This window comes from Corythoichthys intestinalis, chromosome 11, assembly GCF_030265065.1.
Source record: "Corythoichthys intestinalis isolate RoL2023-P3 chromosome 11, ASM3026506v1, whole genome shotgun sequence".
Taxonomy (NCBI): Eukaryota; Metazoa; Chordata; class Actinopteri; order Syngnathiformes; family Syngnathidae; genus Corythoichthys; species Corythoichthys intestinalis.
In genome coordinates this window covers 41,469,412-41,485,260 of record NC_080405.1, presented here as the reverse complement: position 1 = coordinate 41,485,260, position 15,849 = coordinate 41,469,412, and the positions used below count along the sequence as shown (strand labels likewise).

General features: G+C 39.6%; 1 protein-coding gene across 2 annotated transcripts in view; it reads left to right on the top strand.

The window, feature by feature from the left end:
* The window catches only part of nr3c1 (nuclear receptor subfamily 3, group C, member 1 (glucocorticoid receptor)), a 50,963-nt gene extending 35,408 nt beyond the window's left edge, over window positions 1-15,555 (top strand). Inside the window, exons 5-9 of one of the 2 annotated variants that reach the window (XM_057850078.1) lie at window positions 1,425-1,703; window positions 4,679-4,823; window positions 9,658-9,788; window positions 9,859-10,016; window positions 12,491-15,555. In XM_057850078.1, coding sequence (XP_057706061.1) covers window positions 1,425-1,703; window positions 4,679-4,823; window positions 9,658-9,788; window positions 9,859-10,016; window positions 12,491-12,646 — 869 coding nt within the window. In that variant the 3' untranslated portion in view covers window positions 12,647-15,555. The remainder of the gene's footprint in view (window positions 1-1,424; window positions 1,704-4,678; window positions 4,824-9,657; window positions 9,789-9,858; window positions 10,017-12,490) is intronic. The other variant, XM_057850077.1, reaches the window with a different exon arrangement.
* The last annotated feature ends 294 nt before the right edge of the window (window positions 15,556-15,849 follow it).

Here is a 15,849-nt window from a genome sequence, read left to right as displayed (position 1 = left end):
TTTCTCCTCCAAACACGAGAACCTGTGTTTCTACCAAAAAGTTCTATTTTGGTTTCATCTGACTATAACACATTCTCCCAGAAGTAACACATTCTCCCAGTCCTCTTCTGGATCATCCAAATGCGCTCTAGTGAACCGCAGACGGGCCTGGACATGTACTTTCTTCAGCAGGGGGGACACGTCTGGCAGTGCAGGATTTGAGTCCCTGGCGGCGCATTGTGTTACTGATGGTAGCCTTTGTTATTGTGTCCCAGCTCTCTGTAGGTCATTCACTAGGTCCCCTCGTGTGGTTCTGGGATTTTTGATTACCGTTCTTGTTATCATTTTGACGCCACCGGGTGAGATCTTGTATGGAGCCCCAGATCGAGGGAGATTATCAGTGGTCTAGTATGTCTTCCATTTTCTAATAATTGCTCCCACAGTTGACTTCTTTACACCAAGCGTTTTACTTATTGCAGATTCAGTCTTCCCAGCCTGGTGCAGGTCTACAATTTTGTCTCTGGTGTCCTTCGACAGCTCTTTGGTCTTGGCCATAGTGGAGTTTGGAGTGTGACTGACTGAGGTTGTGGACAGGTGTCACAAAGATAATGAGTTAAAACAGGTGCCATTAATACAGGTAACGAGTGGAGCCTCGTTAGACCTTGTTAGAAGAAGTTAGACCTCTATGACAGCCAGAAATCTTGCTTGTTTGTAGGTGACCAAATACTTATTTTCCACTCTAATTTGGAAATAAATTATTTAAAAATCAAACCATGTCATGTTCTGTGTTTTTTTTCCACATTCTGTCTCTCAAGGTTGAGGTTTACCCATGTTGACAATTACAGGCCTCTAATCTTTTCAAGTAGAAAAACTTTTGATGGTTGACTACATACTTATTTGCCCCACAGTATGTGTTTTTCTTGCATTCATAATTTAGTTTACAGGTATATTTAGCTGTTTTAATGGGTACATGTGTTTGAACGATTTGTTTAGGGTATTGTTTTTTTAAAAAATGTATTGCATTGTACAGCATTTAAGCTAGCTGACTTTTGATTTGGAATTTAGCCAATTGTTCTTAGATCCTTATTTTTTGTTTTTGTTTTTTAATACCGTTTGAAGCAAAGCTCAGGTATTTTTATTTCTTTTTAAATGCATCTATTGCTCTTGTGAAATGAAAGTGCAGTTCGACATAGTTTGAAGAAACACCCAGGAATTTTATTTTGTGTTTGGGTTTAATGCTCTTTAGAATGTAGAATGCAATTTTAGCAAGCCTTTTTCTGACATGTCCTAAAATTTATACTGCAACACATCAAATGTTCCTAATCCGATTATTCGAACTAACTAGTTGATAGATTAATCGCCTACTAAAGTAATTGATAACTGCAGCACAAGTTGAGTGCATACAATATATCGCGACTCATTGTCTTGTCTTTCCTCTTGTTCAGCACGTAAAGCCAAGAAGAATCGCATGAGAGGTATCCGGGACAGCAATCCACCTGAGGTGCTCCCCCCCAAGCCGGTTGAAACCCAAGCGCTAGTCCCCAAGTGTATGCCTCAGCTGGCCCCCACGATGCTGTCCCTTTTGAAAGCCATCGAGCCCGATACCCTTTACGCTGGCTACGATAGCTCCATGCCTGACACCCTTGCCCGTTTCCTATCCTCCCTTAACAGACTGGGTGGCCGACAGCTCATCTCTGCAGTCAAATGGGCTAAAGCTTTGCCAGGTAAGTGGCATTAATCTGGACTGCTCATTACATTTTTCAAGTGGTTAATTTAATCATAATATACTGTAGTGATGCACGATAATACTGATAATTTCCTCCTCGTTCCAACCGATAATGTCAAGCCGATATTTCTATTAAAAGATTTATGTAAAAATTCAAAGTATACACAAGAGAAAATATTACCGTGCAAAAATATAATATAATATGATATAATTATTTTTTTCAACATCAAATGTGAACAAGTTGTAAATTCCAACATCTAAATAAAGACAGATTGTCTGACATTGTGTAATGGTAAACCTTTGGCAACAATTACTTAAATACCTAAGTTACACAGAAATGCCTTTAAAAGTAAGCCATTCCAAACATATAACATTACTACACTGCAAAAACACACCTCCTTAAAACTAGTAAAATTCCCTTGTTTTCAGTGTAAATCTATTGGAAATAAGTGAAATTATCTGCCAGCACTTCAAGTATATTTTACTTGGATTTCTTGAAGAAAAATAGCTTGCTGAAAATAAGCTTACCCCAGCCTTATTTTGAGCAATAAACTATACTTAATCCTAAAAAAAAACTTTTCAGAAATGTTCTTTATTCAAGAATGGGTATTGTTCAAAACATTATTTGAAAGCAATTTTTTTTATTTAGGTGAAAAATGACATTTTTTTAGATGTATGGGCTTAATAAGAACAAATGGCAATATTTACTTCAAGTACCGTATTTTTCGGACTACAAGTCGCACCTGAGTATAAGTCGATCCAGCCATAAATGCCCAACGAAGAGAAAAAAAACATATACAAGTCACACCGGAGTATAGGTCGAATTTTTGGGGGAAATTTACTTGATAAAATCCAACACATAGAACAGACATGTCATCTTGAAAGGCAATTTAATATAAAAATACAATAGAGAACAACATGCCAAATAAATGTACAGTGTACAGTGCATGAACAACGAAATGTGAATATACTGTCCTCACCAGGACGCTACGGCTCGGTCCTGGCTATACAGCGAACTCCCAAAAGACAATGCTGGACGTCCGTATAATTTGCTGAATCAATTTGGTCCTCGATAGCAAACAGGTTCGCATCAACGTAAATAAATGATAATTAGTACTATTACAGTAATAAGTAACAGGTTAGCATACGTTCGCTATCATTTGCACATCGTTCAAACAACCACACAACTGGCTCTAAGTGTCCGATCGCGGGTGGAAAACACACAACAACAACAGAAAAGATGATACACGCAGGCGTTGCCTCTGTACAGATAATTTAAAAGCATAAACAATGAAAGTAGGTTCGCAGCCGTCTTTTCTCTCTCGCTAACTCGCCCACTCACTCACTCAGAGCTACGTAGCTGTCCGTCTTCTTCTGGCGTGTGAGCACTCTTCTTCACGTAAACAAGTCTGAGTGCGGCCACACGTGGGCGTGAAAGCGCCACAAACTAAATGCATCCATTTCAAGATAAAAACGTCAATAATACAATTGAACATACACTGCCAAAGGCAGAACGCGAACGTGGCCATAGCTATAAGAGTTATACAGATAACTATAGCATAAGAACTTGCTAACAACTTTACAAAACCATCAGTGTCACTGCAAAACACCAAAATAACATGTGAAATTATATCATAATGTGTTAATAATTCCACACATAAGTCGCTCCTGAGTATAAGTCGCACCCCCAGCCAAAATATGAAAAAAAAAAAACGCGACTTATAGTCCGAAAAATACGGTAAGTGGAATAATCTGGCACATTCATCTGTTAACTAGTCTTTAACACTCAAAAGAAGATGGGGAAAATTATTTGACTAGATTTAAGAAGAATGATCTGATTAAGATGTCATAAATTTACAGCGTACTGAATGCATTACTGACTGGCTGACTTCTTTGTGTGGTTTGGTGCATGTTACAATTATCATCTAACCAGCATGCTCACTTGACATCACTTGTCCAAATGTCCGTGGTGAAACTGGTGTGATCGGCATATTTTTCACGAAGAATGATGGCCGTATAAACTGCATTATTTTTTTATCCGGGGCTTGGGCTCTCGGGTCACTTCGGTAAAAAAACATTTCTCGTCCGCCTGTGCCCTTCAGTCTGTCCGGCTGCAAAAATTAGCACCCGCGCCAGGCCTCTGTCTGGCCATAGTGCTCGATGAGTTGAACCGGCGGCAGCTGGGTTCGTACCGGATCGAGAAACCGGGGTGTTCGCCGTAAACCGAGCTTGGCCTGCCTGCGCGAGGCCGCGGCCTGCCGGACCGGCCAGAGCGGCGGGCTCCTGAGTTATGCTCCTGCGTTGCGGTGACAGCGAAGTGGCTATGGCGTCAATGAGCATTCGATAGTTCTGCGGTGATGAAGTTTAGCACCTGCTTTGGGATGCATTCCCATACAACCCGACTCCGGGAAGGCCGCAGCGTCTCTGTATCATCACAAGCCCCATAGTTCAGCTTAGCATTCGCGCTAGCAGCAGCCTCGTACTCGTTCCAAAAATCTTTGTGATGCAGTTTTAATGGCTGCTGGGTTAGTGGTGTTGAATGAGGACGCTTTTTGTTCCCCGCCTCGTGGAACTTCTGCAGTGCATGTTTTGCAGCTGGCGAGAGCATCGTTTGTTTCACACACAGAAAAATCAACCCACGCTAGTGAGAGCCGCCATGATATCGCCTGCCTCAACCCTGTTGTGTAACACCGCCTCCTCTATGATGCCATACTCCTCAACCCCTCCTCCCTCAGGGACTTCAGAGAGAGGAGGGGTTGAGGAGGCGGCGGTGGAGAAGTGGACAAAGCTGCTTCGGTTGCGCACATTTGGAGGCTAAATCAAGTATATAATTATCGGATTGCATTATCGGTTGAATTTTTTAAAATCTGGATTATCTGTGTGACGTCATAAAGGCCATTATCGGCCGATAATTATCGGTAACCGATATTATCGTGCATCTTTGTCATAATGCTGTGTCATTCTCAAATTTAGGTTTCAGGAACCTCCACCTTGATGACCAGATGACCCTGCTCCAATGCTCCTGGCTCTTTCTCATGTCTTTTAGTCTGGGCTGGAGGTCCTACCAGCAGTGTAACGGCAACATCCTCTTTTTTGCCCCGGACCTGATCATGAACGAGTAGGTGGCAATGATTTATAATATGTAAATACAATGAAAACATTTGTTACCTCCTTCGATCGCCCCTCCCAGTCAATAGTATTGAAACATCATTGGCAGTGAATGAGTTAATGATAGTTTAATCCATCAAATAATTTTGAGATTAATCAGTGATTTAAATTAATCAGTCAACAAATTTTCTGTTTAATCGAATTTTGCAATTCTTATATGAATTGTAATGCTACAAGCCCCCTTCCAGTCATCATGGATTTGACATCTTTTACTGTCAGTAGCGCTGAAACATGACCCGTGGCAGTGAATTAGTCAATGGTGGATTACTCTTCTGGAAAAACTTTATGATTAATTGAGGAATTTGATATGCGTGTCAATGTGTTGACTCACGTTGGGATCAATCGATTAATTCTAACGTTGCTAGCACCTCCTAGTCAAAATGGATTTTGCGTACATCACAATCAATGGCACTGAAATGTGATCCGTGGCAAGAATGAGTCAATGATGGATCAGTCTTTCAAAAAACAATGATTAATCGAGGAATTTGATGTATGTGTCAATGTGTCGAATAATATTGCGATTAATCGATTAATTCTAACCCTGTTAGTGCGTCCTAGTAGTAATGGATTGTATGTTTCGCAATCGGTGGCACTGAAACGATGATTCGTGGCAGTGAATGAGTCAATTAGTGCTGCAACGATTAATCAAGTACCGTATTGGCCCGAATATAAGACGGCCCTGATTATAAGACGACCCCCTCTTTTTCAAGACTCAAGTTTTGAAAAGACTTTTTGAACACCAAATGAATTTTTATATAGAAAATAATTACAGTACATCTGAAAAAAATGATTATAACAATATATTTGAGAGAAAAAGCCTTTTATTTTACCTAATTCAAATCTTAATATCTGAACATTTAAATATGTAAACTAAAGTGCAATCACATTCGTAAGTGAATGGCTTCTGATTTTTTAAATGTAAATAAACCAATCAATTGTGGTAAAACAACCAAACTGCAATAACAGCATTAACCATAAGGGGTCGCTTTGGCCTGGGGAGTCAAGTTCAGCATTCGCTTCAATGATATCTGGCGCCATCTAGCGTCATGAATGGGTGTAATTTCTAGACCGCGAATATAAGGCGACCCCCACTTTTTCAGTCTTATTTCAATGCAAAAAACACCGTCTTGTATCCGGACCAATACTGTAATTCGATTAGAAAATATTCAAATTAAATTTTGCTGCTTCAAGTATTCGTTTAGTTAAAGTGACGTTGTAATGGTTTGTTTTGAAAGTGTTTGCATTTAGTTTATTGATTTGGGTGGATACACTGCCCTCTAGTGGCAACAGTGAATATGATATATTTCATTTCACACGGCTGAATCCAGCTGCTTCCTGTTAAGTCCAACATAAGATGCGTTTTTGTTTTGAGCTGATGTTTTCTTAATGCATTCGTAATTTAGTTTATAGGTTAATTAGTGTTTGAACCATTTGTTAAGAGCGTTGTAAAAAAGAAAATAACTTTAGCATTTTTTGGGCCTTTAAGATAGCGGACTTTTGCTATGTAAGCTAGCCGATTGTTCTTTGGTTGTACTTAGATCCTCATTTTTTTTATATCGTTTGAGGCTAAGCTCAGGTATTTTAATTTTTTATGTTGCTTATCCGATTACTCGATTATTCGAACTATTTCATTGATTAAACGACTACTAAAATAACCGATAGGTGCAGCTAGAGTCAATGATGGATCAATCTTTTGAAAAACTTCGCGATGAATCAAGGAATTTGATGTGTGTGTCAATGTGTCGAATAGTATTGCGATTATTCGATTATTTCCAACCCTGCTAGCGCCTACTAGTCAAAATAGTTCAGGGTTTCCCCTAGGATTTTTTGAAGCTGCATCAGAGTCGGACAGCCTCACCATGTCGTGCTCTGGCAAAATTGAGTCATAGCGTGACAAATGAGATATTTTTTTTCCCCGAGAAGAACCATAACAAAAGATCTATGAAATGTTTCATTAGCCAGGCTAATGTCGTGGCTCTCAGCTATGGTACATTATACGTAAAATGCGTTGCTGATTACAGCTACATTACCCTACGTAATAATCCAACATTTTTTCTCGTAGCAATAGTACAACTTGCATATCGTAGTCCTTCTTTCTCTTTTTATTTGGCCCTAATACATACTACATTACCACAACAATATTGGCCCTTCTGTTAATGGACCAATGGCGTAGGTATGCATAGGGGACGTTAGGGACATAACACCAGATTTCTTGAAGTAAGATTATTTTCAGCTAGCTATTGTTCTTAACACACTGATTTTAGGCAAAAAGTGAATATATTTAATCTTTAAAAAAATGCTTTGTCGGAATTGTTCTTAATTCAAGAATTGATATTGTTCAAAACATTATTTGAAAGCATTTTTTTCCTTGATTTTGGTGAAAAATGACCAACCTTTGGATGTATGGGCCTAATAAGAACAAATGGTAATATTTACCTAAATAAATAAGTAAATGTCCCTACCAATGTTGAGACCAAACTTAATGCCCTTGTAAATGGACCCATTTCAAAGAGTTGGGGGAAATTCTAATTGCCGTGTAAAGCTTTACTACTTTTGGCGAGAAGGTTTTTTTAGTTTTTTTGTTGTTGTTCATTAACTACATTTTCTCACAAACGCACATCAAGGTACCATTTAGCTTAGCATGGAGAGTTATGAGAGCCATTTTTCGAGTGTCCCAGAGCTCGCGAAACTTGGGAAAAAAAGCGCATTTATCAAGGTTTCGTTAGCCGTGATTGCGTATATCCGTCCGCCAAAACAGCCTGATAGCACAGGTATAAGTAGGCCTGCCCCTCTGCTATTGAATGCGTTGGTGACAGTCTCGGCGCAAATTCATTCAAACTTGCCGTTCCGTCCAAGACCGCAGTCCACTGCTAATGCTCCCCGAAAAGTCCGATCTAAAATACTGTATTGCCCCGGATGGGGGGAAGAAGGATAGGAGTCGGTATTGGCTTACCCACGTTACTGTGGCAACAATAATAAAGGAAAACAATAACAAACAAAATAACAGCGGGCTGCCGCGACACGCAACAGGTATCTCTCGCTATCTCGCCCGTTCTCCTTCATGTTTCCTTCTACGTAACAGCTCGTCTCTTAAGGGGGCCGCGCTTAGTTACGGACCTTACAATACACAATGAATAGGTTGCCGCCATAGGCGGAGTTTGACTTTTGGAGCAGGGGGGGCACAACATGTTGATGACCCCGAAATGCAGTGTCGGCAATAAAATTAACTTCCAAGAATATTTATAATAATAAATTGAAAATGAGCGTTTTTTTGTTTCCCATCATTCATAAGGGGAATTTTAAATCAGGCTGCTGGCAGGACAGCTATACTTTTCGCCAAGATCATCTTCCATTGAATATGGTATGCCTGCCGGAGTCGTGCTTACCTCAGTCAAAAATTTTATCCTTTGGGCGGAGCCTTATGGAGGTAGATTTGTATCTTCACTTTATCTTTTTATTTCGATCAAAATAAAAAAGTTGCTTAAATCAAAATATAAATTTTCAATCAAAAAAAGTCAATTCAATCAAAAAAAATGTGTTTGAATGCAAAAATAAAATTGAAAGTCAAAAAAATGCATTTGAAAGCTATTTTCATTTGATTTTTTTTTTTTTGGATTGAAGTCAATTGTGATTTAGTTGAAGCAACTATTTTGATTTGCGTTTGGGCCACATTTTGGCCAGGACATTTGTGTCTTTATTATTCAATCAAAAAATAAGTTGCTTCATACAAAAAAAAAAAAAAAAAAAAGATTTTCAAAAGGAAAATCACTTCAATCAAAAAAAGAAAAATTTCAATCATAGAAAGAAAAAGTTTTTCTTTGATTTTAGCAATCCTTTTTGTGTTTGGGCCATATTATAGGTTGGACATTTGTGTCTATCCCATTCAATCCCCCCAAAAGTTGCTTCAATCAAAAAAAAATATTTTCAAAGAAAAAAATCATTTGAAAAATAAAATTGCCCTCCTCATATATTTTTTTTTTTAATAAAATGCAAAGCAAATGACCGTCTAAGGTGCTAGTCACATGATCTGTTCGAAAATGTTGACCCATTCTAAAAATATTTATCTTGTTCATTTCATTCATTTTTGTTGTTTGTTTTCTTGCTTTACAACTTTTATATATATGTATAGGAAAGCCAATTACATGGAATGACACTTTTCGGCCACCAGGAGGGGGCCTGGCTCCTCCATAAACTCGGCTTATGGTTGCCGCTGAACCCTTCACACTAGGCTGCTGCTAGTTTGAAACGGCCTTAAAAAAAATTTTTTAATACATCTCTTATGCAAGTCGTAGCGGCTTTTATTTTCGTGTGGCGGTGCGCCACAATGTCTTATATGTAGGGGAAACCTTGTAGATTGTACATGTACTGTCAATGGAACTAAAACATGATCATGGGCAGGGAGTGAGTTAATAATGGATTAATATGTCTAATGATTTTGTGATTAATCGAGGAAGTTGATAGATTAATCTATTGAATCATTTTTGCGATTATTAGATGCATCCTAACTCGGCCATCCCCTTCCAGTCAAAATGGATTGGACATCTATAGCTGTCAATAGCACTAAAACAGGATCATTGCCAGTAAATTAATAGTCAACAATAGATTAATCTGTCGAGAAATTTCGTGATTATTCAAAGAATTCAGTATATTCTAATTGTGGGATTAATCTATTATTGGCGATTAATCAAATCATCTCAGTTTAAATAGATGTGAACGCTTCTGTTGTCAATGGCGGCCATTGAGTTAACGAAGAACCCATTGAACACACTGTTCCGTGACTACAGGGAGCGAATGAAGCTGCCGTACATGGCCGACCAGTGCGAGCAGATGATGAGGATTAGCAGCGAGTTTGTCCGGCTGCAGGTCTCTCTTGACGAGTATCTGTGCATGAAGGTCCTGTTGCTTCTCAGCACCGGTAAGTCTCTGCGCTCAGCTTCAACTAAACATCAGATCTGCATGCGTAATACTATTTGCCTTTTCTGCAGTGCCAAAGGACGGTCTGAAAAGTCAGGCGGCCTTCGACGAAATCCGGATGTCGTACATCAAGGAACTGGGAAAAGCCATTGTGAAGCGTGAAGAGAACTCCAGTCAGAACTGGCAGCGTTTCTACCAGCTCACAAAGTTGCTGGACTCCATGCATGAGGTTAGAAACCTAAATTGTCCAATAGAATAGTGTATATGTTAGCTCACTGGCTGCCGTTGACGGCGCTAGACATCCAATTCATTTTGACTGCTGTTTCGCCCCATTACAGTGGATCAAAAGTGATAGGGTTTTTAAAAAATTGTGCATGAATGGGTTAAAATGTAAATCAGAGGTTGCGCTAGACTTTTTCGTTGTCTGTCATTTTGACTGACAGTGTCATAAAAATCCGGTCATAATCTATTTTTACCCGTCACTTACATTTTAAAAATGATAATAATGACATATTCAATAGTATTTAGTTTTCATTCATTTTTAATTAATATTCTGTCCGAACAAGCTTAACAAGAGGCAAACAGACAGCGGAGTGCACCAATCAGCGATGGGCAGACGTGCCGTTAGCAAAGCGACGAGGGCAGGACGTGGGACTTGCGCGCGGAAGTAAACATACGAGGAGAGCGGAGTTTATTCAACATGGCTAGCGCGAGACAGACTGTTGTCAATGACTCTTGTCGATGTGTTTTAGCTCATTTAAAACGGAATTTACCGCGGATTGGAACATATTCTCGGCTCTCCCGTTCGCCATCCGTGTTCTTGTAGAGACGACTTTCGGTGCGCAAGAGTGACGTTGCTCGTGAAGAACACGTCACGCAAATAAACAAATCTGATTTGTCGATTGATTTTGTACCTACTCGAGAGGCTGTGTCCCAGACTTTTCTGTCAGTGTTTGAAAAATACAGGGAGAACAGTCTGGCCGTGCCAGGCAAACACTCAGTTGCCTTGACATTTTTCCGAGTAAAGGCTCAAACACACTAGAAACGTCAACGTCGCGGCAACGATCCCGCCGCGATAACGCACCAGTGACGCTCGGCGTCAATTTCCATAGTACGCGTTTCACGAGCAGCGCGTCTGTGGAGCGGCTCGATCGGTTCACGCGAGGATTGCAAGATCACGTGAGAATAGCGGGTTTTAAAAGGTAATAAAACAACAACACTTTGCCTTTCAGACCCCGCGTATTGGCCAGCTTTCTTTTTGAAAGAAAGAAGAAAAAAGAAGTCATGTGCTAAAGCAAAAAGCAATCCCAATGACAAAGATTTTAACATTTTTTTTCCTTATGAACACTTTTCTAAGCTTTATTGATGTTTTTTCTCAAGTTAAAGCACCACGCAGGAATTAATTTAATTGTGCAGCAGGATTTGTGTATTATTCGTATTAATTGCAGGTGTTTTAGCTCATTTCAGTTTATTTTATTTATATAGTAAGTTACGATTGCATATTATTTTGAAAATCGACCGGATCCACCGTATTTTTACACGAGTGACTTCCGGCCTGCCCGATCCTTTCTAGTAGTATTGACGTAGGGGGGCCGCGTCTCGCGTCAAAAAACAAACTCTGCTCTTCTTTTCGCGTGCGTCGCGTTTAGCGCTTCTGGGACGCGTCTAACACGCGGACGCACTGCGACTGGTGTGCATTGGCTGATTGACTTTAACGGCCACGTTTCGAAGCGTAATCGCGGCGAGATCGTTGACGCGACGTTCACGTTGCTGGTGTGTTTGAGCCTTTAAGGCCAACGACGTCATGCATCAAGAGAGACAATAGCTAATTAATATGCTCACCGGCCACCCTGTGGTCTGGGGTGTGAATTGCAACCTGTCAAAACGACAGATGGACTTCAATTTTTTTCCGTTACCGTTTTAAAAAATCGGTCGACGGAAAATATTCGGTTAACGCGACCCCTGATGTAAATATACAAAAAAACACAAACACAATTTTAAGATTCAAACCTAAATCTTTCAACATTTTTAACGCACTCATTTAACTCATTGGGTGCCATTGATGTCGAATTGTTTGCGCCTTCAATGGCACCCAAAGATGAGCATTCACATCCAGGATTCCCAGTTTAAATTGGACCTCTATTGCCATCATTTGGATGCATCGAGTTAATTACTTTGGGAAAAAAACAACCTGAGTCTATTTCTGTTTTTGTTTTAATTTCAGTAATTTAGCTATTATTACCATTGTGGTCATTCATAAATATATCATTCTAGAAAAATACAATAATGATTAATCATTTCAAAAGACATACACAATATTAATTGCTAATCTTTAAATTTGTTTATTCCTGGGTTCTCGTTGGTCCTTAAAAAAATGTCGGGGGCGGGGGGCACAAAATATTAAATGTGATGGTTCACTTATTTTCCCCCTTCTGTCGTTGTTTGCATACTTTCCTCATTAAAATATAAAAACCTATAAATGTTTGGGTGTTTTAGTTAAAGCATCTGTGTGATTTTGACAAAGCTCAGATCACATTTGGTGGTGATTTTTTGCAGAAATGTGAAAAATTGCAAAAGGTTCTGATACTTTTTCATACCACTGTATGTTATATTGATAACCTTTTGTGATCCAAAGTATCGCGATACACCAATTATATTGTCAAACCCCTAGCGAACAGGTTTACATTTCGTCTGTTTTTGCAGATGGTCGGCGGGCTTCTCAACTTCTGCTTCTACACTTTTGTGAATAACAAATCCTTGAGCGTGGAGTTCCCCGAGATGCTGGCTGAGATCATTAGCTACCAGCTTCCCAAAGTCAAGGCCGGGAGCGTCAAAGCTCTGCTATTCCACCAGAAATGACTGCCGGCTCCGAACGGACACCATGCCTTAATATCCAAAACCGCCACCACCTAATTTCGCCCCGAAGAGACTGAGTAGCACGGAAGGTTTTATAAGATTTTTGTCAGGATTGCCGAGGAGATGAAAGAACTTCACACGTCGTCTCAGGTGACACAACTATATTATCCACTAGATTCAACCCGTGAATAACGCTGTACAGATTTATTAAGAGTATTTTCACACTCTGACAATTTTCCAGGTTGCAGTAACATGAAATCAAACTTAATTTCATGACTAATTAGTAGCTTGAGTTTTCCCTCCTCACTGATTAACGAGCTTCATCGCGCTTTTACCCTTTTTTTGATGTGAAAAAGTATTCCCGTGAATCATTTTAGGACTTTTCCGCACGCTGACCTCTTCCAGGTTTACACATCGATTCGCTAAAAGGGAAAAAATGTGCCTTTTTGTTTTTGGATTGCGTTCAATATCATCTCAGCTATCTCTTCCTACCTGTCGGGGGCGTGCCTCTCCTCAGCCCGTCGCCATTATACCCCGATTGTACTACATGCAGTTGCAACGCTTCCATTTTAAACATCTGCTTTCCTCGCGTCTATAAGTGGATGTGTGTGTGTGTGTGCGGGTAATATTCACCATCCCCACTGCCAAAGTGAACCTTGCTATTAAGGCTTTAAAAGACTGTGAAGGACAAAGGTGGCTTCTTCATGCAAGATTTTAGGTTCGAACCCGCCTAATCTTAATTCATAATTGCTACAAACAGTGACAGACGTCTAATCCGTTTGAATTTTTTCAAATGGATTTGACGTGTATCACTGTCAATGGCAATTAGTGAGTTAATTGAGCACTTAAACCCTCCCCTAATCAATTGACGGAATGTGTCTGCGTCGACCAATCAATGCGGATTTGTAGCTTATTAATGCGTGGCGGGTTGGCGTCACTTGGTGTCGCCACCAAAAATGAACTCTCAGTAGTTGACTCAAAATGCATTTCATGTTTCAAATCGAACATGATTGATGATTCTGTTATTTCCTCAAGTCTGTTACTCGACTGAATAGAGTAACTAGGCTTCTTCTAAGACTGTTGTTCCCATTTACTTCTATCATGTAAGATGATACTTCTTTATTTGCATTTGATTCTGAGGCGTAATATGTATTATAAACACTATACAATTTTTATAAGCTAACGGTTTCTTGAAGATTAGAATCAACCCCGAGTCCTGAAAATGTATATATAGTTATTTTTGAAAAAAGTGTAAAAAATAAAAAAGCATTATTTCGATTACACTGAGGAACATAATTTTCGTTGATTGAGGTTAGACAGCTGTTTTTAACTCATTTTTGGGCGTGGAATTCAGAACTGGTCTGTTTTTCCTCTTATCACGTCAAGTTTTTTAACAAAAGGATCACAGTTTTCTTCAAAAATATGAATTATACTGTACTTGTGTTCTTATTTTTACAAACAAATTCATATAAGCTAGGTTCATATCGCAGGTTTTAATGCACAAATCCAATTTTTTGTCATACGTATCGGTACTTTTTGCATGCCCGTTCAGACTACCATTTTGAATCGCGGCCCGAAAAGTGTCACGCAAGTGTAGAAGACCAGTAATGGACACGTCAGAAAATCGCACGGAGTTAAGTGATCCGCATGCGCGGATGTAGATACGTAAATACGTCACAAGAAAGAAGCGTCAACAAATGCTAGCATAATTAAAGGGGAAGTTCAGAATTTTTGACACCAGGCTCAATCTTCGAGTTAGCCCCAATTTCCGCGTACATCCAAATTAACCCTTTAAGTACCCCAAATACCCCCTAAATCTCAGAATAACTATCCAAAAACATGTGTTACATGTTATATAATAAAACAAAGTGAAAATAAGGCTAGGTTCATACTACAGGTCTTAATGCACGAATCCGATTTTTTCGTGTTTGTCCGACTCGAGTCAGGCATTAACTTGACGGTCCGAACGTGACAAGTTGCATAGAATTGGACCGTTTCAAATCCGATCTGGGTCACTTTACGATGTGGTTCAAATCCGATCTGGGCCACATTTTTCCAGACTGTCGCGGCGGTCTGTACTGTCCAGTCTCCCAAATCGGAATTCATGCAGCAATTACGTCATCAAATAGCGAGAGAGACGCTAAGGTTATTAGCACCTAGCTTGCAGTGAACACGAATTAGTGCGCAATGCGCATGCGTAATACTTGAATGGTCTCAATGGACAAAGGCAGTCTGAATGGGCACGCCAAAAAAACGGATATGACAAAAAATCAGATTTGTGCATTAAGACCTGTAGTATGAACTTAGCCTAAGATACTGTACTTACTATCAATGCTGAAAGGTGTTACTGTTACGCGACTAATGCCCCTTTCAGACATATGCTGAACCCGTGCTGTTAAGTCCCGTGATTTAAACGGGTAGCCCTTATGTCTGGAAGCAATTTACCAGGTCACGTCCTAATATCATTTCTGTGACTTAACCGTGACACGGCATATACGAAAGCAGCCAGTTAATTCCCGGGTCACGGCGTGAAGGCTAATGGCGTAAATATGATGGCGGGCTGATCGTCATTTCCTCTTTTTTCACAGTAAGACGAAAAACGGTCAACGAACATCGCAATTATCAACATGGCAAACTGGAAAGATAGCAAAATCAAACTGAAAACATAACGAAATTAAAATTGCTACTGGATCTTACAGCCGATGAAGAGACAGTCCATCGCCCATCTTTGGAAATTTGTACAGTCCCGCATCGGCAACAAAATAAACTACAGTCCCTGACTAAAGTCTTGTCGCTTATCCATTTTGTAGAAACAATTGCTAATAACCTGACTTTTAATTATTCAATTGGTTTCAGAAATGGCTAATATGAAAGCTAAGACCCTCCCAAATGATGCTGAATGTACAAAAATATTTGTTTCTCTGAAAAAAAATTGATCATTTAATGAAGACATGAAGGTCAAATTTTGGCAAAACAAAAGTTTTGTCGCCTACAGAAAGTAGTGTGAAAATTGAACAAAAAATGTACTTCAAATACAAAAATATGTTACATAATGTAAGCGAATTAAGTAGTGGTGTGGTGAGTTTCAAATGTAATATTTTGTATGTCTTCCATGGGCTTGAAGGACTGCATCCATGCGGTTCGGCAAGGATTCAAATAAGTCATCAGGAACATCAAAGAAAGCAGTCTTGCATGCCTCCCAGAGT